General features: G+C 40.3%; 1 protein-coding gene across 1 annotated transcript in view; it reads right to left on the bottom strand.

The window, feature by feature from the left end:
* ABCC6 (ATP binding cassette subfamily C member 6) overlaps window positions 1-22,156 on the bottom strand; it is a 97,847-nt gene that overhangs the window by 30,924 nt on the left and 44,767 nt on the right. Inside the window, exons 21-22 of the mRNA XM_047780426.1 lie at window positions 14,429-14,549; window positions 12,302-12,509 (exon numbers count right to left, since the gene is read on the bottom strand). Of these exons, the coding sequence (XP_047636382.1) occupies window positions 12,302-12,509; window positions 14,429-14,549 (329 nt within the window). The remainder of the gene's footprint in view (window positions 1-12,301; window positions 12,510-14,428; window positions 14,550-22,156) is intronic.

Below are 22,156 nucleotides of genomic sequence, written 5' to 3'. Positions count from 1 at the left end.
CTTAGCCAGACTTATCCAGAAAAAAAGAGGACTCAAATCAATAAAATTAGAAATGAAAAGGGAGCAGTAACAACGGACATCACAGAAATACAAAGGATCATAAGAGACTACTACATGCAACTATACGCCAATAAAATGGAAAATCTAGAAGGAACAGACAAATTCTTAGAAAAGCACAATCTTCCAAGATGAAATAGAAAAGATGAATGGAACAATCACAAGAACTGAAATTGAAACTGTGATTAAAAGTCTTCCAACAAACAAAAGTCCAGGACCAGAAGACTTCATAGGCAAATTCTATCAAACATTTAGAGAGGAGCTAACACCTCTCCTTCTGAAACTATTTCAAAGAAGTGAAGAGGGAGGGATACTTCCAAACTCATTTTATGAGGCCACCATCACCCTGATACCAAAACCAGACAAAGATTCCACAAAAAAAGAAAACTACAGGCTACCATGTTTCACTGATTAACATAGATGCAAACATCCTCAACAAAATACTAGCAAACCACATCCAACAATACATTAAAAGGATTGTACATAATGATCAAGTTGGATTTGTCCCAGGTATGCAAGGGCTCTTCAATATCTGCAAATCAATCAGTGTGATACACCACATTAACAAACTGAAGAGTAAAAACCATATGATGCTCTCAATAGATGCAGAAAAAGCCTTTGACAAAATCCAACACCCATTTCTAATAAAAACCCTTCAGAAAGTGGGCATAGAGGGAACCTACCCTCAACATAATAAAGACCATATGTGGCAAAACCCTAGCTAACATCATTTTCAATGGTGAAAAGCTCAAAGAATTCCCCCTGAGATGAGGAACAAGACAAGGATGACCATTCTCGCCACTACTCTTCAACATAGTCTTGGAAGTCCTAGACATGGCAACCAGAGAAGTAAAAGAGATTAAAGGAATTCAAATTGGCAGGGAAGAAGTAAAACTATCTCTATTTGCAGATGACAAGATACTATACCTAGAGAATCCTAAAGACTACCAGAAAACTGTTGGAACTCATCCATGAATTTGGTAAAGTCGCAGGATACAAAATTAATACACAGAAATCGATGGCATTTCTATTCACTAACAATGAAAGATCAGAAAGAGAATTTAGGGAAGCAATCTCATTTACCATCACATCCAAAGGAATAAAATACCTAGGAATAAGCCTACCAAAAGAGTCAAAAGACCTGTACTCTGAAAACTATAAGACACTGATGAAAGAAATGAAAGATGACACAAACAGATGGAAAGACATACCATGCTCTTGGATTGGAAGAGTTAGTATTATCAAAATGACTATACTACCTAAGGTGATATACAGATTCAACGCAATCCCTATCAAATTACCAAGGACATTCTTCACAGAACTTGAACAAAATATTTTAAAGTTTGTTTGGAAGCACGAAAGACCCAGAATAGCCAAAGACATCCCAAAAAAGAAAAATGGAGCTGGAGGAATCGGGCTCCTGGACTTCAGACTATACCACAAAGCAACAATCATCAAAACCATATGGTACTGGAACAAAGACAGATATATAGATCAGTTGAACAGGATAGAAAGCCCAGAATTAAACCCACACACCTACAGCCAACTAATCTATGACAAAGGAGGCAAGAATATACAGGAAAATATAAAGGAGAAAAGACAGCTTGTTCCATAAGTGGTGCTGGGAAAACCAGACAGCCACATGGAAAAGAATGAAATTAGAACACTCCCTAACACCATACACAAAAATAAACTCAAAACGGATTAAAGATCTAGATATAAGACCAGACACTATAAAACTCTTAGAGGAAAACATAGGCCAAACACTCTGACATAAACAACAGCAACATCTTCTAAGATCCACCTCTTAGAGTACTCACGATAAAAATAAAAACAAATGGGACCTAATCAAACTTAAAAGTTTCTCCACAGCAAGGGAAACCCTAAACAAAATGAAAAGACAACCCACAGGATGGGAGAAAATCTTTGCAAATGAATCGACTGACAAGGGATTAATCTCCAAAATTTATAAACATCTTCTGCAGCTCAATACCAACAAAACAACCCCATCAAAAAATGGACAGAAGATCTAAACAGAATTCTCTAAAGACGACATACAGATGGCCACAAAACACATGAAAAGATGTTCAACATGACTCATTATTAGAGAAATGCAAATCAAAACCACTCTGAGGTACCACCTTACACCAGCCAGAATGGCCATCATCCAAAAGTCTTCAAACAAGAAGTGCTGGAGAGGGTGTGGAGAAAAAGGAACCCTAGTACACTGTTGGTGGGACTGTAAATTGGTGCAACCACTGTGGAAAACGGTATGGCGATTCCTCAGAAAACTAAAAATAGAACTACCATTTGATCCAGCAATCCCACTTCTTGGCATCTATCCAGAGAAAACCATGACTTGCAAAGACACATGTACTCCGATGTTCATTGCAGCACTCTTTTCAATAGCCAAGACATGGAAACAACCTAAATTTCCATCGACAGAGGATCGGATCAAGAAGATGTGGTACATATACACAATGGAATATTTACTTAGCCATTAAAAGTAGCAAAATATCGGCATTTTTAGCAACATGGATGGACCTAGAAATTATCATGCTAAGTGAAGTCAGTCATACAATGAGACACCAACATCAAATGCTTGCACTGACATGTGGAATCTGAAAAAAGGACAGACTGAACTTCTTTGCAGAACAGATACTGACTCACAGACATTGAAAAACTTATGGCCTCCGGAGGAGACAGTTTGAGGGGTGGGGGGGTGCCCTGGGGTTGTAGGATGGAAATCCTATAAAATTGGATTGTGATGATCATTGTACAACTACAAATGTAATAAATTCATTGAGTAATAAAGCAAATACTGAAGGAATAAAGAGTAGATATCAATAGTTATGCAGATTACTTTAAAAAGAAACTACAAAGTATAAGGAGGAGCCAAGAAAACACAGACAATTCATTTGCAGAGACAAAAACTGAGTTCAAAGCATTAAACAGAAGAATGAATAAAGCAGAGGAATGAATGAATGACTTGGAAGATAGAATAATGGAAATCATTCAATCATGACAGCGGACAGAAAGCTGAATTTAAAACAAAAGCAATATGAGAAATCTATGGGATGATATAAGGCATGCCAATCTACTCATAATAGGGATTCCAGAAGGAGGAAAAAAAAAGGAGAGGATTGAAAATATATCTGAAGAGATCATGCCTGAAAACTTTCCAAAGAAGGAAACAGATATCCAGGAAGCACAGAGGACCCCAAACAAGTGGAACCCAAACAGACCCACACTAAGCCACATTATAATAAAAATGGGAAATGTTAAAAGTAGGGAGAAGATCCTAAGGGCAGCAAGAGAAAAATAATTATAAGAGAACCACCATGAGAGTTATCAGCTAAATTCTCTACCAAAACACTACAAGCAAGAAGGGAGGGCCAAGATATATTCAAAGTTCTAAAAGGGGCAAATCTGCAACCTAGAATATTCTACTCAGCAAGATTATCATTTAAAATAGACAGAAAAATAAATAATTTTTCAGACAAATAAAAACTAAAAGAATACAGGAATACTAAACCTATCTTAAAAGAAATATTTAAAGGTCTCTAAATAGGAAAGTAGTAAGAAGATAAAGGATGAAAAAAATCACAATAGGAAAGTAATTAAATAAGCCAGTATACCGATAAAAAAAATAGCCTACTTGTGAAAGTGATGATAAACATAAGGAACAGCAAAAGAATAAACATGAAGATGTGAAACAGGAAACAAAATCATAAAATGTGGGGAAGGAGAATAAGAAAATCTAGATTCTTTGTTAAAGAATGGGTTTGAGCCTACATGACTATCAGTCTAAAGCAAGCAGATACTTGAAAAGCAGGGCAACCACAAATCAAAAACAAACAATAGAGTCACAAAAACCAAAAAGAAGAGGATAAAATAAAAGCATGAAATAAATGGAAATTATCCCACCAAAAAAAGAAAAAGGAACAAAGGAGAAACACAGAACCAACTGGACAACAAGGTTTAAAATGGCAATAAATACATATTTATCAACAATTACCTTAAATGCCAATCAAAAGACAGAGTGGCTGACTGGATAAAAAAGCAAGAACCTACAACATGCTGCCTAGCAGAGACCCGCTTTAGAGCAAAGGATGCATATAAATTGAAAATGAGGAGATGGAAAAAGATATTTCATGCGAAGGGAAATGACAAATGCAGGCATCACAATACTTATATCAGGCATCATAGACTTTAAAACTAAAGCTGTAAAGATAAGGGACATTAATGACAAAAGGATCAATTCAAGAAGAGGATATTATACTCATCAACATATATGACCCAATATAGGAGCTCACAAATACATACAACGAATACTAACAGACATAAAAGGAGAAATTGATGGAACTACAATAATAGTAGGAGACCCACTCAGATCAATAGATCTTCTACACAGAAAATTAATAAGGCAACAGAGATTCTGAATGACACAATAGAACAGTTAAGACTTAAGTGATATTTTCAGGACATTACATTGAAAAAAAACAGAATATACACTCTTTTCAAGTGCACATGAAACATTATCAAGGATTGACCACATACTGGGGCAGAAAACTAACCTCAACAAATTTAAGAGTATGGAAATTACCTCAAGCATCTTCTCTGACCACAATGGTATGAAAGCAGAAATCAACCACAGGGGAAAAAATGAGAAATAACTAACTACATGGAGACTCAACAACATACTACTAAAAAAACACCATACTACCAAAAAAACATCAATGAGGAAGTCAAAAAATGAAATTTAAAAATACCTTGAGACAATGACAATGAAAACACAACCATACAAAAATCTATGGGATACTGCAAAAGCAGTTCTTAAATGGAAGTTCATAGCGATACAGGCCTTCCTCTAAAAAAGAAGAAAAATCTTAAATCAACAACCTAACCTACCACCTAAAAGAATCAGGAAAAGAAGAGCAAACAAAATCTGAAGTCAGTAGAAGGAAGGGAATCATAAAGACCAGAGAGGAAATCAATAAAACACAAATTAAAAAAAAATAGAAAAAAAATCAATAACACCAAGAGCTGGTTCTTTGAAAGGGTAAACAAAATTGACAAACTTCTGGCCAGACTCACAAAGAAGACAAATGCAGGCATCACAATACTTTTATCAGGCTTCATAGACTTTAAAACAAAAGCCATAAAGATAACGGCTAATAATAAAAAAGGAGAAATCTCAACGGTTATTTCATAAATAGAAAAGCCATAAGAGAATACTCTGAATGATTATATACCAACAAATTTGACAACCTAGAAGACATGGACAATTTTCTAGAAACATACAGCCCACCAAAACTAAATCATTAAGAAATAAATCATTTGAAGAGACCAATCACTAGAAATAAAATTGAATTTGTATTTAAAAACAAAAAAAAACAAAAAAACTCCCTGCAAACACAAGTCCAGGACCAAATAAATGGTTTCACAGGTGAATTCTACCAAACATACAAAGGAGAAATTATACTGATCCTTCTTAAACTTATAAAAGACTGAAGAAGGAACACTCCCAAAGACATTCTATGAAGTCATCATCACCCTAATATCAAAAACAAAGATACCACCAAAAAAGAAAATTATAAGCACATATCTTTGATGAATATAGACACAAAAATCCTCAACAAAATTTAGCCAAACAAATCCAACAACATATAAAAAAGATCATATACCATTACCAAGTGGGATTGATCCCAAGTTCACAAAGATGGTTCAACACATGCAAATCAATCAATGTCATACACCACATTAACACACGATTATATCAATAGATGCAGAAAAAGCATTTGACAAAACTCAACATACATTCATGATAAAAACTCTTACCAAGGTGGGTACAGAAGGAACATATCTCAATATAATAAAAGCCATTTATGACAAACCCACAGCCAATATAATACTCAATGGAGAAATGCTGAAAGCCTCCTGCTAAAATCTGAAACAAGACAAGGACGCCTACTCACTCTTACCATTTCTACTCAACATAGTATTAGAAGTCCTAGCCACAGCAGTCAGACAAACAAAAGAAAAGAAATAAAAGGTATCCAGATTTGAAGAGAAGAAATAAAATTGTCACTATATGTAGATGACAAGATACTGTATATAGAAAACCCTTGGTGTTAATAGACGCAGACAATTGCCTTTGGAATGAATTAGCAATGAGATCCGGCTATGTAGTACTGGAAACTACATCTGGTCACTTACGATGGAGCATGATTATGTGATAAAAAAGAATGTACACATGTATGTGCAACTGGGTCACCTTGCTGTACAGGAGAACACTGAAAGAACACTGTAAACCAGCTATAATGGAAAAAAAAATAAAAATCATTTAAAAAAAGCAAACCCTAAGGATTCCACACAAAAACTACTTGATCTGATCAATGAACAAACAAAGCAGCAGGATATTAGATTAATATTCAGAAATTGGTTGCATTCCTACATACTAACAAAAAATAAAATAAAATACATAGGAATAAACCTGACCAAGGAGGAAAAAGACTTATATACTGATAATTATAAAATATTAATCAAGGAAATTAAAGAGGATTCAAAGAAATGGAAAGATATGCCATACTGCTCATTTAGAAGAATATTGTTAAAATGGCCATACTACTCAAAGCAATCTATAGATTTAATGTGATTCCTATCAAATTACCCATGACATTTTCCATAGAAAACAAATAATCCAAAAATTTATATGGAACTATAAAAGACCCAGAATTGCCAAAGCAATCCTAAGGGAAAAAAAAAAAAACAAAAAACAAAGCAGGAGGCATAACTCTCCCAGACTTCAGACAATATTACAAAGCTACAGTCATCAAGACGGTGTGGTACTGATACCAAAACAGACATAAGGATCAATGGAACAGAATGGAGAGCCCAGAAATAAAGCCAGATACCAAAGTCAATTAACTTCAACAAAGGAGGAAAGAATATAAAATGGGGAAAAGACGGTCTCTTCAGCAAGCAGTGCTGGGAAAACTGGACAGCCGCATGTAAATCAACAAAACTAGAACACACCTTCACACCATGCACAGAAACTCAAGATGGCTTACAGACTTAAACCTAGGAAATGACGCCATAAAACTGCTAGAAGAGAACAAAGGGTAAACATTCTCTGATATAAACCACACAAATGTCTTCTAAGGTCAGTCTCCCAAGGCAATAGGAATAAAAGCAATAAACCAATACAACCTAATCTAACTTATAAGCCTTTCATATATCAAAGGAAACCATAAGCACAATGAAAAGCCAATCTATGGAATGGGAGAAAATAGGTGGAAATGATGCAACTGCCAAGGGCTTGATCTCTGAAATATATGAAAAACCTCATATAGGTCAACAATAAAAAAAAACAAACGACCCCATTGAAAACTGGGCCAAAGACTTTATGGAGACATCTCTCGAAAGAAGACAAACAGGGGAGTTCCTGCCATGGCTCAGCGGAAACGAATCTGACTAGCATCCATGAGGACACAGGTTGGATTCCTGGCCTCACTCAGTGGGTTAAGGATCTGGCATTGCCATGAGCTGTGGTGCAGGTCGCTGATGTAGTCCTGCTTTGCTCTGACTGTGGTGTAGGCTGGCAGCTGCAACTCCAATTCAACCCCTAACCTGGGAACCTCCATACGCTGCAGGTGCAGCTCTAAAAAGGCCAAAAATACATATATAAATAAATGAATAAATAATAGGAGTTCCCATCATGGCTCAGCAGAAACGAATCTGACTAGCATCCATGAGGAGGCAGGTTCCACCCCTGGCCTCACTCAGTGGGTTAAGGATCTGGTGTTGCCATGAACTGTGGTGTGGGTCACAGTTGCAGCTCGGATCTGATGTTGCTATGGTTGTGGCTATAGCTCTGATTCGACCCCTACCTGGTAACTTTCACAGGCTGTGGGTGTGGCCCTAAAAAGCAAAATAAATAAATAAATAAATAGTAAGTAAAATAAAAAAGAAGACAAACAGATGGCCAGTAGGCACGTAAAAAAATTCTCAACATCATTAATTATTAGAGAAATGTAAATCCAAACTGCGGTGGGTACCACCTCGCACTGGTCAGAACGGCCATCATAAACAAGTCAACAAATAGCAAATGCTGGACAGGGTGTGGAGAAAAGGGAACCCTTATACAAACTTGACAGGAATGTAAATTGGTACAACCACTATGGAAAATAGTATGGAGGTCCCTCAAAAAACTAAATATAGAACCACCATATGATCCAACAATCCCACTCCTGGGCATATATCTGGACAAAACTACAATTCAAAAAGATACACTGACAATTCTTTGACATTGGTCTTAGTAATTATTTTTTTGATATGTCCCCTCAGGCAAGGAAAATAAAAGCAAAAATAAACACGATTACATTAATTTAAACAGGTTTTGCATACTGAAGTAAACTATCAACAAAATCAAAAGTCAGCCTACTGAATGGGAGAAGTTATTTGCAAATATAGCTGATAAGGGGTTAATATTCAAAATATACAAAGAACTCATACAACTCAACATTAAAAAAAAAAAACAACAATCTGGAGTTCCCTTGTGGCTCAGCAGGTTAAGATCTGATGTTGTCACAGTAGTGGCTCAGGTCGCTATTGTGGCACAAGTTCAGTCCCAGGCCTGAGAACTTCCACCTGCTGCAGGTGTGGCCAAAAAGAAAAAAAAAAAACAACCACCACCAAACAATCCAATGAACATTTTTTAACATCATGCACAAAAGTAAACTCAAAAAGGATTAAAGACCTATATGTAAGGCCAGATACTATAAAACTCCCAGAGGAAAACATGGGTAAAACACTCTTTGACATAAGTCAGAGCAACATCTTATTTGATCCACCTCCTAGAATAATGACAATAAAAACAAAAATAAACAAATGTGACCTAATTAAACTCAAAAGCTTTTGCACAGCAAAGGAAACCATTAAAAAAAAAAAAAAAAGACAATCCACAAAATTGGAGAAAATCTTTGCAAACTTTGCAAATGATGCAATCATGAGGGTCTAATCTCCAAAATATATAAACTCAACAAAAAAACAAACAGGAGTTCCCACTGTGGCTCAGCAGAAATGAATTCAACTAGGATCCATGAGGATATGGGTTTGATCCCTGACCTCACTCAGTGGGTTAAGGATCCAGCATTGCTATGAGCTGTGGTGTGGTTCGCAGACAAGGCTCAGATCCTGCATTGTTGTGGCTGTGGCGTAGGTTGGCAGCTGCGGCTCTGACTTGACCCCTAGCCTGGGAATCTCCATACTGCTGCAACTGTGGTCCTAAAAGCACACACACACACACAACACAGACAAAAAACAGGCAGAAGACCTAAACAGACATTTCTCCAAAGAAAACACACAGACGGGCAGTAGACACATGAAAAAATGCTCAACATCATTAATTATTAGAGAAATGTACATCAAAACTGCAATGAGGTACCACCTCACACTGGTCAGAATGGCCATGATTAACCAGTCTATAAATAAAAAATGCTGGTCTGGGTGTAGAGAAATGGGTATTCCTCCTGCACTGCTGGTGGGCATGTAAGCTGGCATAACCACTATGGAAAACAGTATGGAGGTCCCTCAAGAAACTAAATATAGAACTACCATATGATACAACAATCCCATTCCTGGGCATGTGTCTGGACCAAACGATAATCAAAAAGATACATTCCCCCCTATGTTCATGGCAGCACTCTTCACAATAGCCAAGACATGGAAACAACCTAAATGTCCATCGACAGATGAACAGATTAAGAAGATGTACATATACACAATGGAATACTACTCAGCCATAAAAAAGAATAAAATGATGCCATATGCAGCAATATGGATGCAACTTATGCTAAGTGAAACTGTCAGAGAAAGACAAATACTCTAATTTCCTTACATGTAGTATCTAGAAAAAAAACAACAAATACCAAAAAAAAAAAAAGAACAAGCATACCTAAACAGAAACAGAGTCTTAGATACAGAGAAAAAAACACATGGTTGCCAGAGGGGAGCAGGCAAGGAGAAAATGAGGGAGAGCAGTAAGAGGTACAAATTAACACAGTGTCATGCAGAGTATCTTGATGCTGCATGGGTCAGAGGTATGAAATACACAGCAGGGGGAATAGAGTCAAAAAATAATGTAATGTGTTTGTATGGTGACAGATCATTAATTGGACTTACTGTGATGATCATTTTGAAATGCAGAGAAGTATTGAATCACAACAACAACAACAAAAAAAACAGCCAAAACTCATAGATTAGATTTGTGGTTATCGGAGAAACAGGTATGGGGGAGAAGGAAGTGGATGAAGGCAGTTAAAAGGTATAAACTTCCAGAGTTCCTGTGGTGGCTCAGGGGGTTAACAAACCCGACTAGCATCCATGAGGACACAGGTTTGATCCCTGGCCTTGCTCACTGGGTTAAGGATCCAGCGTTGTCGTGAGCTGTGGTATAGGTCACAGACAAGGCTTAGATCTGGTGTTGCTGTGGCTGTGGTGTAGGCCCGGCAGCTGTAGCTCCGATTGGATCCCTAGCCTGGGAACCTCCATATGCTGCAGGTGCAGCCCTAAAAAGCAACACACACACACACACACACACACAAAGGTACAAACTTCTATCTATGAAGTATTAGGGAGGTAATACACAACATGATAAAAATAATCAACATAGCTGTATGTCATATATGAAAAGTTGTTAAGAGTAAATCTAGGCGTTCTCATCAGAGTGGAAAGTTTTTTTCCATTTCTTTCATTTTGTTCCTATAGGGGATGGTGGGTGTTCGCTAAATGTATCGTGGTAATAATCATTTCATGATGTGTGTAAGTCAAATCATGATGCTGTGTGTCAGTTGTATCTCAACAGACTGGAAGAAACAATTTTATGGTGTAGAACTCAAAAAAAAAAAAACAAAAAAACCCTGTGTGGTATTGGTGAAAAAAAATCAGAAAATTAGATCAATAGAACAGATGAACCAGTAGAGCACAGAATTTTAAGGCAATGGAGATACTCCACATGATATGGTAATGGTGGATCCATAATATCATACATTTGTCCAAAGCCATGGAATGTACGCCACCAAGAGTGAACCCTGGAGTTCCCATTGTGGTGCACAGGAAAGGAATCCACCTAGTAACCATGAGGTTGCGGGTTCGATTCCTGGCCTTGCTTAATGGGTTAAGGATCTGGTGTTGCTGTGGTATAGGTTGGCAGCTGTAGCTATGATTCGAGCCCTAGCCTGGGAACTTCCATAGGCCATGGTTGTGGCCCTAAAAAGCCAAAAACAAACAAACAAAAACAAAAACAAAAAACAGGAGTTCCCATCGTGGCTCAGTGGTTAACGAATCTGACTAGGAACCATGAGGTAGCTGGTTCGATCCCTGACCTTGCTCACTGGGTTAAGGATCAAAGGTTGCCATGAGCTGTGGGTAGATTGCAGACTCAGCTCGGATCCCATGTGGCTGTGGCTGTGGTGTAGGCTGGCAGCTACAGCTCCGATTTGACCCCTAGCTTGGGAACCTCCATATGCTGCAGGTGTGGCCCTTGAAAAGACAAAAAAAAAAACCAAAAAACAAAAAAAAACAAAAACAAAATCAGAGTGAACCCCGATGAAAACCGTGGGCTTTGGAACTAGGATGTGTCGATGAAGGTTCATCATCTGAAGCAAATGTAACGCTCTGGTGGCGGTGTTGATACCGAGGGAGGTTATATACCTGCAGGGGTGGGCAGTATACAGTTCTGTACCTTCTGCTCAATTTCACTAGGAAACTAAAACTGCTCTAAAAAGCCCGTCTATTAAAAATATATATATATATGGGAGGTGATGTAGTGCGGGGGTCTGTCTCCTCTGAGGGTGGGGGTGGGGCAGCGGCAGCAGCATGGGATTGCAGGGGTGGAGGGGGTGCTGGAAGCCACCAGCAGTCAGATTGTGGAGCTGTTTTCTGCTCGGGGGAGGGGCAGGGTCCAGCTGACCTGCTGCCCCACCTAAGTGCTCAGCTGCCTGAACATCTGGGGGCCAAGATTCTGCATTGGCTGATGAAGCTTGGAGAGACTCTGAGGATTCCATACAACTCGGAGTCTACCCTGTCCCCCCATGTCCCCAGTCCCACCTTAGGGATACAGGTCTGTGTTTGGACCCAGGACGTTTGCACAGATGCTGGGGGAGGACAGGGTGACCCAAGGAGTCCTGAGAAACCCTTGGTGAGCTGGGAGATGGAGCGCGAGGAAGGCCAGTGGGGGTACCTTGGAGGCAGCCCAGGAGCCCGAAGACCCAGCCCCGCAGGGCTGCCTGTGTCTGCCGTCCGTCCACGGTAGGGTCGTCTGCCCACAGGCTCAGCCAATAGCCACGGCAGAAGGAGGCCACTTGCTGGCAGAGGAAGAGGAACAGTGTGTAGAGGCAGAGAGGGGTGCCCACGGCTCGCAGGTAGGTCAGGTACATGGTAGCCTTCACCTGTAGCACACATAGGAGAGATGGAGGCAGACAGAAACCCCAGGAGGAGGGAAGAAAGGCCAGGTGGGGCTCCCCAAACACCCCAACAGTGTGGATGCAACCACCCTGCGTACCTTCCACCTGGAACACCACCTCCCCTACAGGCCCCGCCAGCTCCAGGATCCCCCTCCTCTAAGGCTCCCAGATGGCCAGTGGGAGCCTTAAAGGTGACAGGCTATGGCACTTTCTGGGTTTGGGGTGATTTATCGAACACCTACTATGGGACAGGCATGTCTCTCCATCCTGATCATAATTCCCACCTAACGGATAAGGAAATGGAGGCACAGAGAGGTTAAGTCACTTGCTTAAGGTATGGTGCCTATAAATCTGAACTTTTCCACACAGCTGCAACCAGAGAGAACTTTTGAAAACATCTGCCTGACCCCATCCTGCTGTTATTATGCTGCCCTTGACTTTCTCTTGCTTTTAGAAGAAATTCCAAAATTCTTGTACATTTTCTGACCTTCCCTCTGCCAATCTCATGAAACCCCTTTCTTTTGTCTGGCACCTAAGCTCCTTCTCACCTCAGAGGCTTTTCCCCTACCATTCCCTCTGCTTTGAAGGCTATTTTCTCAGCTCTTTCTGTGGCTGGTCATTCGCAATCTTTAGGGCTCAGTTCAAATGTCACTCACTCCTTAGAGCATCTTATCCAAGCAGGCTTCTAGCCCACAGTTGGTCCCTATCTTAACACTTTATTTTTTTCTTTCTCTTCCCTCTATCCACCCTAGTCTCAATGCCTCCTTTAAGTCCCTCAAATATAGGAGGCACAATTCCACCTGTGAGCCTCTGCCCTGCTCCCTCCTCCCAGAATATTTTCTTTATAGCATTTATCATTATCTGGTAACACCTTGCTCATTATTAACCTAATTGTTTTCTTACTGTCTTCCCTCTGCCAACTAGCATGGAATCTCTACCAAGACAGAAACTTTGTCTGGCACATAGTGGGGGTTCTGTAAATGTCTTCTGGGTGGATGTTTGAGTGGGAGGATGAGTGGCTGGGCAAAGAGGTGAGTGAATGGGTAGATGGAGGAATAAATGAGTGGGTCTGTAGGAGGCTGGGTGGATGGATGAGTGGATGGATGGATGAACAGGTAGATGGATGCATGGCTGGTTGGGTGGGATGGACAAATGAGTGAGTAGATGGGTAGGTGGACAGATGGGTGAATGAATGGAAAGTAAGTGAATGGATGGATGAATGAGTAGATAGGTGGGTGGATGGATGAGTGGATGGATGAACAGGTAGATGGATGCATGGCTTATTGCATGAGTAAATAGTTGGATGGTTGGGGGAGATGGACAGATGAGTGAGTAGATGGGTAGGTGGACGGATGGGTGAATGAATGGAAACGTAAGTCAATGGATGAATGAATGAGTAGATAGGTAGGTGGGTGGGTGGATGGGTGGACAAAGCAGCATGGGAGAGAAGAAATAGTACAAGATTCAGATTCAGACTGTCCTAGGTTTGGAGTTCTCTTGTGGTGCAGCAGGTTAAGATCCAGGATTGTCACTGAAGTGGCCCGTGTTGCTGTTGTGGTGCAGGTTTGATCCCCAGCCTAGGAACTTCCACATGCCCTCCCCCCAAAAAAGACTGTCCTGGGTTTGAGTCCCAAGTTGGTCATTTGATAGTTATGAGAAGACAAACCTCTAAACTCTTTAAGAGCTAAGTTTCTTTATTCCTAAAACGGAGTTACCACCATCTAATTTTAGGGTTGTTGTGAACATTAAAAAGTATCAAGTACATAGAATCTTACTTGGCACATAGTAGGTGTTCAACAATGGTGAGTCATCCCCCACCCAATGCTGTATCTCTTGGGAGGTTCTGAGCCCCCAGGGGCAGCAGTAGCAGTGGATGTGAGGGGGAGGGAGGAGTGGGTAATTACCCTGCCATATGGCATGTTGTCCTCTTCTTTTGGCTGTCCTGTCCCCTCAGGGTCATCTAGGGGAACCCCCATCTGGGCCTCTGAAGTAGCACTGTCCTTCTCAGGGACTAACTTCATGGACCTGTCATTTAGAGGAAATGAGTACAAATCAGTGTCTCTCTCTTCATGGGGTGTATGTGCCCAACACTCATGGCCACAGGTAGCCACTGGGCTCTGGGGTACACCCTCCACTCATGCACTCAATCATTCATTCAACTCACATTCTGAGCACCAAATAGGTACCATGCTCCTGTCATCTGCTTGTGGGGCCCAGAAGATGTCATCTATTACCCCGAAGTCAAGCAAGCCTGTCCTTCCAATGCCATCTCACTGAATGAACTTCTTTGCTCAACTTTAGAACATGGTTTTCAGAGTTTTCATTTTGGTCTAAGCTTTGCTGCAACAATTTTGCTCCTGATTTTTACTCTCAGGTTTGTCAGTCTAGGTTGGCAGGATGTCAATTTTGTACAATTCAGATGCTGGCAACTTTCTGAATGTTCCCTTTATCTGTTGCTCAGTGGTCTGACAACCTTAAATGTGAATTTCTGGTGGATTTGATACAAGATGGTGGAGTAGAAGGACTTGAACTCACCTCCTCTCATGCAAACACCAAAATTACAACTAACTGCTGAACAACTATTGACAAAATAGACTGGAAGCTACCAAAAAATATACCCTGTACCCAAAGACTAAGAAGAAGCCACAAAAAGATTGTAGGAGAGTACTTTCATGATGTAAGCAAATCCTATACTCATTGAGTGGGTGACCCACAAACTGGACAGGAGAGGCTCTCCCACAGGAGTGAGAGCTCTGAATTCCAAGTCAGGTTCCCCAGCTGTGCATCTGGCATTGGGAAGAGGAATCCCTAGAGCATTTGGCATTGAAGACCAGCAGGGCATGAGCACAAGAACTCCATAGGAATGGGGAAAACAGAGACTCTACTCTTGGAGGGCACACATAAGGTTCCACATGCACTGGGTCCCAGGGAAAAGTAGGGAATCCAAAAGAATCTGGGCCAGACCTACCTTGGAAAGCAGGGGTCAGCTGTGATTTACTGTGGGGGCAGGAAACTGGAGGTGGAGATCCCAGGGAATAATCGCTTCCACTGGAGGCTACCATTTTGGAAAAATCTGGCCCTACACAACAAGAGTCTTCAGGCACAAATGCTCAGAAGCCCCAGGCCAAACAAACAGGGTGCCTAAAGCCTTCCTAGGTGCACAGCCACCTTTAACCACAACCCTCAACACAGCCCTGTCCACCAGAGGGACAAGCCTCAGCTCCAACCACCAGTGGGAAGACATTAGTCCCCCCAATCAGGAAGCTGGAACAAGCCCCTGGATCAACTTTCTACCAGATGGCAGTCACTAGAAGCAAGAAGAGCTACAACCCTGCAGTCTGCAGAAAGGAGACTACAAACAGAGAAAGCTAAACAAAATGAAATGGCAAAGAAATACACTTCAGGTGAAAGAACCAGACAAAACCCCAGAAGAACAATTAAGGGGAGAAAGGCAACCTACATGAAAAAGACTTCAGCATGATAGTAAGGATGACCCAAGGTCTCAGGAAAGAAATGGAGGCAAACATCAATGAAAGATTTAAAGAACAGTTGAACAATAAAATATCTGAAGTGGAAAAAAAAAACACTAGAAGGAATCAAGAGAAGACTACATGAGGCAGAAGATCAAATAAGTGAGATGGAAGACAGACTGCTGGAAATCATTGATGCAAAACAGAATAAAGAAAGAAGAATGAAAAGAAGTGAGCATAGTTGAAGAGAACTCTGAGACAACATTAAATGCACACTTACACTACGGGGGTCCCAGAAGGAGAAGAGAGAGAAAGGACCAGAGGAAATATTTGAAGAGATAATAGCCAGAAACTTCCCTAACATGGGAAAGCAAATACTCAAATCCGGGAAGTACAGTGAGTACCACATAGGATAAAGTCAAAAAGCAACACACTGGGACACATACTAATCAAATGGACCATAATTAAAGACAAAGAGAAAATATTAAAAGCAACTAGGGAAAAGCAAAAAATTAACATACAAAGGAACCCCCAGGAGGTTATCAGCTGATTTTTCAGCAGAAACTCTGCAGGCCAGAAAGGAGTAGAGTGATATATTTAAAGTGATCAAAGGGGAAAAAACCTACAACTAAGAATAGTCTACCCAGCAAGGCTCTCATTCATATTTGACTGAGAAATGGAAAGTTTTATACATAACTGTTTTATAGACAACTATCTAGTAGTTTTATAGACATTTGTTGTAAAGTTTTTACAACAAATGCTAAAGGAACATCTCTGGGTAGAAAAGGCTACAACTAGAAACAAGAAAATTACAAATGAGAAGGCTCACAAGTAAAGGTGAACATATAGCACAGGTAGGAAATCATCCGCACACAAATATGATATCAAAACCAGCACTCATGTGAAGAGATTATGACTATAGATATTGGAAAGGCATTTGAAATTAAATGACCAGAAACTTAAATCTTGTGTGTTTGTGTGTGTGTGTGTATCCAAACCTCACCGTAACTAAAAACCAAAAATCTACAATAAATGCACACCCAGAATAGATACACACAGAAAAGAAAAAGCAATCCAAATACAACTCTAAAAAACATCATCAAACCACAACATAAGACCACAAAAGAGGAAGGGAAGAAAAAAAGACTTAAAAAAACCCAAAACAATTAACAAAATAGAAATAAGAACATATATATATCAATAATTACACTCAATCTTAATGGATTAAATGCTCCAACCAAAAGACACAGACTGGCTGAATGGATACAAAAACAAGACCTGTATATATGCCGTCTACAAGAGGCTCACTTCCGATCTCAGGACACATACAGATTGAATGTGAGAAGACAGAAAAAAGATATTCCAGGAAATCAAAAGAAATCTGGAGTAGCAATATTCACATCAGACAAAAGAGTCTTAACATAGAGATGGTTTCAAGAGACAAAGAAGGACAGTACATAATGATCCAAAGAACAATCCAAAAAAAGATATAATTGTAAATGTATATGCACCCAACATAGGTGCATCTCAACATACAAGGAAACTGCTAACAGCCATAAAAGGAGAAATTGACAGTGACATAGTAATAGTGGGGAACTGTAACACCCCACTTACAGCAATGGACAGATCATCCAGACAGAAAAGCAATAAGGAACACAAGCCTCAAATGACACCTTAGATCAGATGGACTTAATTGATATTTATAGAACATTCCATCCAAAAGCAGCAGAATACACATTCTTCTCAAGTACACATGGAACATTCTCTCTGACAGATTACATTCTGGGCCATAAATCAAGCCTCAGTTAATTTAAGAATATTGAAATTCTATCAAACATCTTTTCTGATCACAACAATATAAGACTAAAAATCAACTAGAGGAATACAGCAAAAAACACAAACACGTGGAAACTAAATGATACATTATTAAGCAACCAATGGAACAATGAAGAAATCAATGAGGAAATCAAAAAAACCTAGAAACAAATGAAAAGGAAAACATGACCATCCAAAATCTTTGGGACGCAGCAAAAGCAGTTCTCAGAAGGAAGTTTATAGCAATACAAGCTAACTTTAGGAAACAAGAAAAAGTCTCAAACAATGGCATTCCTGTCATGGTGCAGTGGAAATGAATCCAACTAGGAACCACGAGGCTGTGGGTTTGATCCCTGGCCTTGCTCAGTGGGTTAAGGATAACGGTGTTGCCGTGAGCTGTGGTGTAGGTTGCAAATGTGGCTTGGATTTGGTGTTGCTGTGGCTGTGGTGTAGGCCAGCAGCTGCAGCTACAGCTCCAACTGGACCCCTAGCCTGGGAACATCCATATGCCACAGGTGCAGCCTTTAAATGACAAAAAAGACAAAAAAAAAAGAGAGAGAAGAAGAAAATTAAAAATCTCAAACAATATAGCCTTACACCTAAAGCAACCAAAGAAAAAAACAGACAAAACCCCAAATTAGAAGAAATCAAAGACCAGAGCAGAAATAAATGAATAGAGACAAAGAAAACAATAGAAAAGAACAAAGAAACTAAAAAACTGGTTCTTTGAAAAGGTTGACAAAATTGATAAACCTTTAGCCACATTCATCAAGAAAATAAGGGAGCAGGCTCAAATCAATAAAATTAGAAAGGATAAAGGAGAAGTTAGAACTGACACCATGGAAATACAAAAGATCATAAGAAACTACGACAAGCAACTATATTCCAATGAAATGTACAACTTAGAAGAGATGGACAAATTCTTAGAAAGAGATGATCTCCCAAGACTGACCAAAGAAGAAATAGAAAATATGAATAGACCAGTCACAAGTACTGAAATTGAAACTGTGATTTAAAAACTTCCAACAAACTACAGTCTAGGACTGCATGGCTTTTCAGGTGAATTCTATCCAACATTCAAAGAAAAGTTAACACCTATTTTTCTGAAACTATTCCCAAAAATTGCAGAGGAAGGAACACTCCTAAAGTCATTCTATGAGGCCACCATTACTCTAATGCCAAAACCAGACAAAGATCCCACAAAAAAAAGAGAGATTTTACAGGCCAGTATCACCGATGAACACAGATGTAAAATCCTCAACAAAATCCTAGCAAACTGAATCCAACAAAAAATTAAAAGGATCAGACACCATGTTCAAGTGGGATTTATCCCAGAGACGCAAGGATTTTTCAAAATCCAGTCAATGTGACACCCCACTAATCAAAGTGAAGAATAAAAATCATATGATCATCTCAATAGATGCAGAAAAAGTGTTTGATAAAATCTAATACCTATTTGGAGTTCCCGTCGTGGCGCAGTGGTTAACAAATCCGACTAGGAACCATGAGCTTGCGGGTTCGACCCCTGGCCTTGCTCAGTGGGTTAAGGATCCGGCATTGCCGTGAGCTGCGGTGTAGGTCACAGATGTGGCTTGGATCCCGCGTTGCTGTGGCTGTGGCCTAGGCCAGAGACTATAGCTCTGATTAGACCCCTAGCCTGGGAACCTCCATGTGCCGAGGGAGAAAAGCAAAAAGACAAAAAAATAAAAATTAAAAAATCCAGTACCCATTAATGATAAAAAAAAAAACCCTCCACAAAGTGGGCACAGAGGAAACCTACCTCAACATAATAAAGGACACTTCACGACAAACCCACAGCTAACATCATTCCTCTAAGACTTTCAGAGCATCTGTGCTATAAAGTCTTAGAGGAAAACTTAGGCAGAATCCACTTCGATATAAACCGCAGCACTATCTTTGTGGATCCTCTTCCTAGAGTAATGGAAATAAAAACAAACATAAAGAAGTGGGATTTAAATAAACTTAACAGCTTTTGCACAGCAAAGGAAACCATAAACAAAATGAAAAGACAACCTGCAGAATGGGAGAAATATTTGCAAATGAAGCAACCGAAAAGGGATTGATCTCCAAAATTACAAATATCTCATAGAGCTCAAAAAACCAAACAACCCAGGAGTTCCTCTGTGGCTTAGCAGTTTAGGGACCCTGAGTTGTCACTACTGTGATGTGGGTTCCAGCCCTGCCCTGAGAATGTCCACATACTGCAGGTGCAGCCAAAAAAACCAACCAACCAACCAACCAAAAAGTAGGGAAAGCTCTAAACAGACATTTCTCCAAAGAAGAAATACAGATGATCAAGAAACACATGAAAAGATGCCCAACATTGCTAATTATTAGAGAAATGCAAATCAAAACCACAATAAGGTATCACCTCACACTGGTCAGAAAGGCCATCAACAAAAAGACTGCAAATAGGAGTTTCCACTGTGGTATAGTGTGTTAAGAATCTGAGTGCAGGAGTTCCCTTTGTGGCTTAGCAGTTAACAAACCTGACTAGGATCCACGAGGATGCGAGTTTGATCCCTGGCCTTGCTCAGTGGGTTAAGGATCCGGTGTTGCCGTGGACTGAGGTTTAGGCCACAGAAGCGGCTTGGATCCCACATTGCTGTAGCTGTGATATAGGTCAGCAGCTGTAGCTCCGATTCAACCTCTCACCTAGGAACTTCCATATGCTGCAGGTGTGGCGCTAAAAAAAGCAAAAAAGAAACCGAAACCAAAAAAAAAACCAAATGCAGTGGCCTGAGTCACTGTGGAGGAGCAGATTCGATGCCCAACCCAGTGCAGTAGGTTAAAGGATCTGGCATAGGCTGCAGCTCGGATTCATTCCCTGGCCCAAGAACTTCCATATGCCCTGGGTACAGCCTCACACCCCCACACCTCCCCACATACACGACAACAAACAATAAATGCTGGAGAGGGTGTGGAGAAAAGGGAACCCTCCTACACTGATGGTAAGAATGTACATTGGTACAACCACTGTGGAAAACGGTATGGAGGTTCCTCAAAAAACTAAAAATACAACTACCATATGATCCAGCAATCCCACTCCTGGGCATATATCTGGACAGACTTTCATTCAAAAAGATACAATGCACCTGTATGTTCATTGCAGCAATATTTACAATAGCCAAGACATGGAAGCAACCTAAATGTCCACTGACATAGGAATGGATAAAGAGGTGGTGTATATATATACAATGAAATATTACTCGGCCATAAAAAAGAATGACATAATGCATTTACAGCAACATGGATGGACCTAGAAATCATACTAAGTCAATCAGAGAAAGACAAACATCATGTAACACTTATATGTAGAATCTTTTAAAAAATGGTACAAATGAATGTATTTACAAAACAAACTTAAAGTTACCAAAGGGGTCTGGTGAGGGGGAGGGATGGATTGGGGGTTGGGACTAGCATACGCACACTGCGGTATATGGAATGGCTGGTCAATGGGGACCTGCTGTAGAGCACAGGGAACTCTACCCAATTCTCTGTAATAACTTTTTTGGGGAAAGAATCTGAAAAAATGGCTATGCGTGTATATATATATAACTGAATCCCTTTGTTGTATAGCAGAAATTATCACAACAATTCTAATTGTAGCTAATCAACTACAATTCAATAAAACTACAAAAAAAAAGGAATTGTTATCTGCCATGACACTATGGGCAGTTGACACTCTGTGTCTCAGTTTCCCCAGCTGTAAAATGGGGATCCTCTATGTCCATCAGTGTATCTATCATCCATAAACCAATCATCTACCCATCTATCATTTATCAGTTGATTTATTCATCTGTCAATTTATCTATCATCTCCCTATTCATCTGTCTCACTCTGTACCTATCATCTATCCATCCATTCCCTATCACGTATCTACATATCTATCTGGTCTTAGAATTACTGTGCCCTGGGAAGACAGTGGGAATACTCAGTGTGTGACCCAGGAGTGCTCTGGGTGGCCGGCAGGGATGGGAGGACCTGGGCCCAATCCAGGGATCGAGGCCCCTCTAGTTCTCCCTGTAGCCGCTCAACAACTGGCATGGCACTTAAGCTCACACCATCTGGCGCCCACTGGTCCCCTGGCCTGTTTCACAAGGTCACTTTCCATAGGAAGGGAGAGCACCAGGTGGCCAGGTCCTCCTGCTGCAGATGGTCCCCCAGTGAGTCCAGAGACAGCCTGGCTAGAGGGGGCTGGAGGAAAGGGGACTGCAGGCCTCCTCCTGGTGATCCTTGCCAGCACCAAGCGATGCCCTTGTCGGTCAAGGCATAAATGACAGGGCCTGGCTGGACATGAACAACTCCGGCGTGGATTCTCTTTGG

Source organism: Phacochoerus africanus, chromosome 5, assembly GCF_016906955.1.
Source record: "Phacochoerus africanus isolate WHEZ1 chromosome 5, ROS_Pafr_v1, whole genome shotgun sequence".
Classification (NCBI taxonomy): Eukaryota; Metazoa; Chordata; class Mammalia; order Artiodactyla; family Suidae; genus Phacochoerus; species Phacochoerus africanus.
The sequence above is the reverse complement of the archived record's forward strand: the minus strand, read 5'-3'. Positions and strand labels throughout refer to the sequence as shown.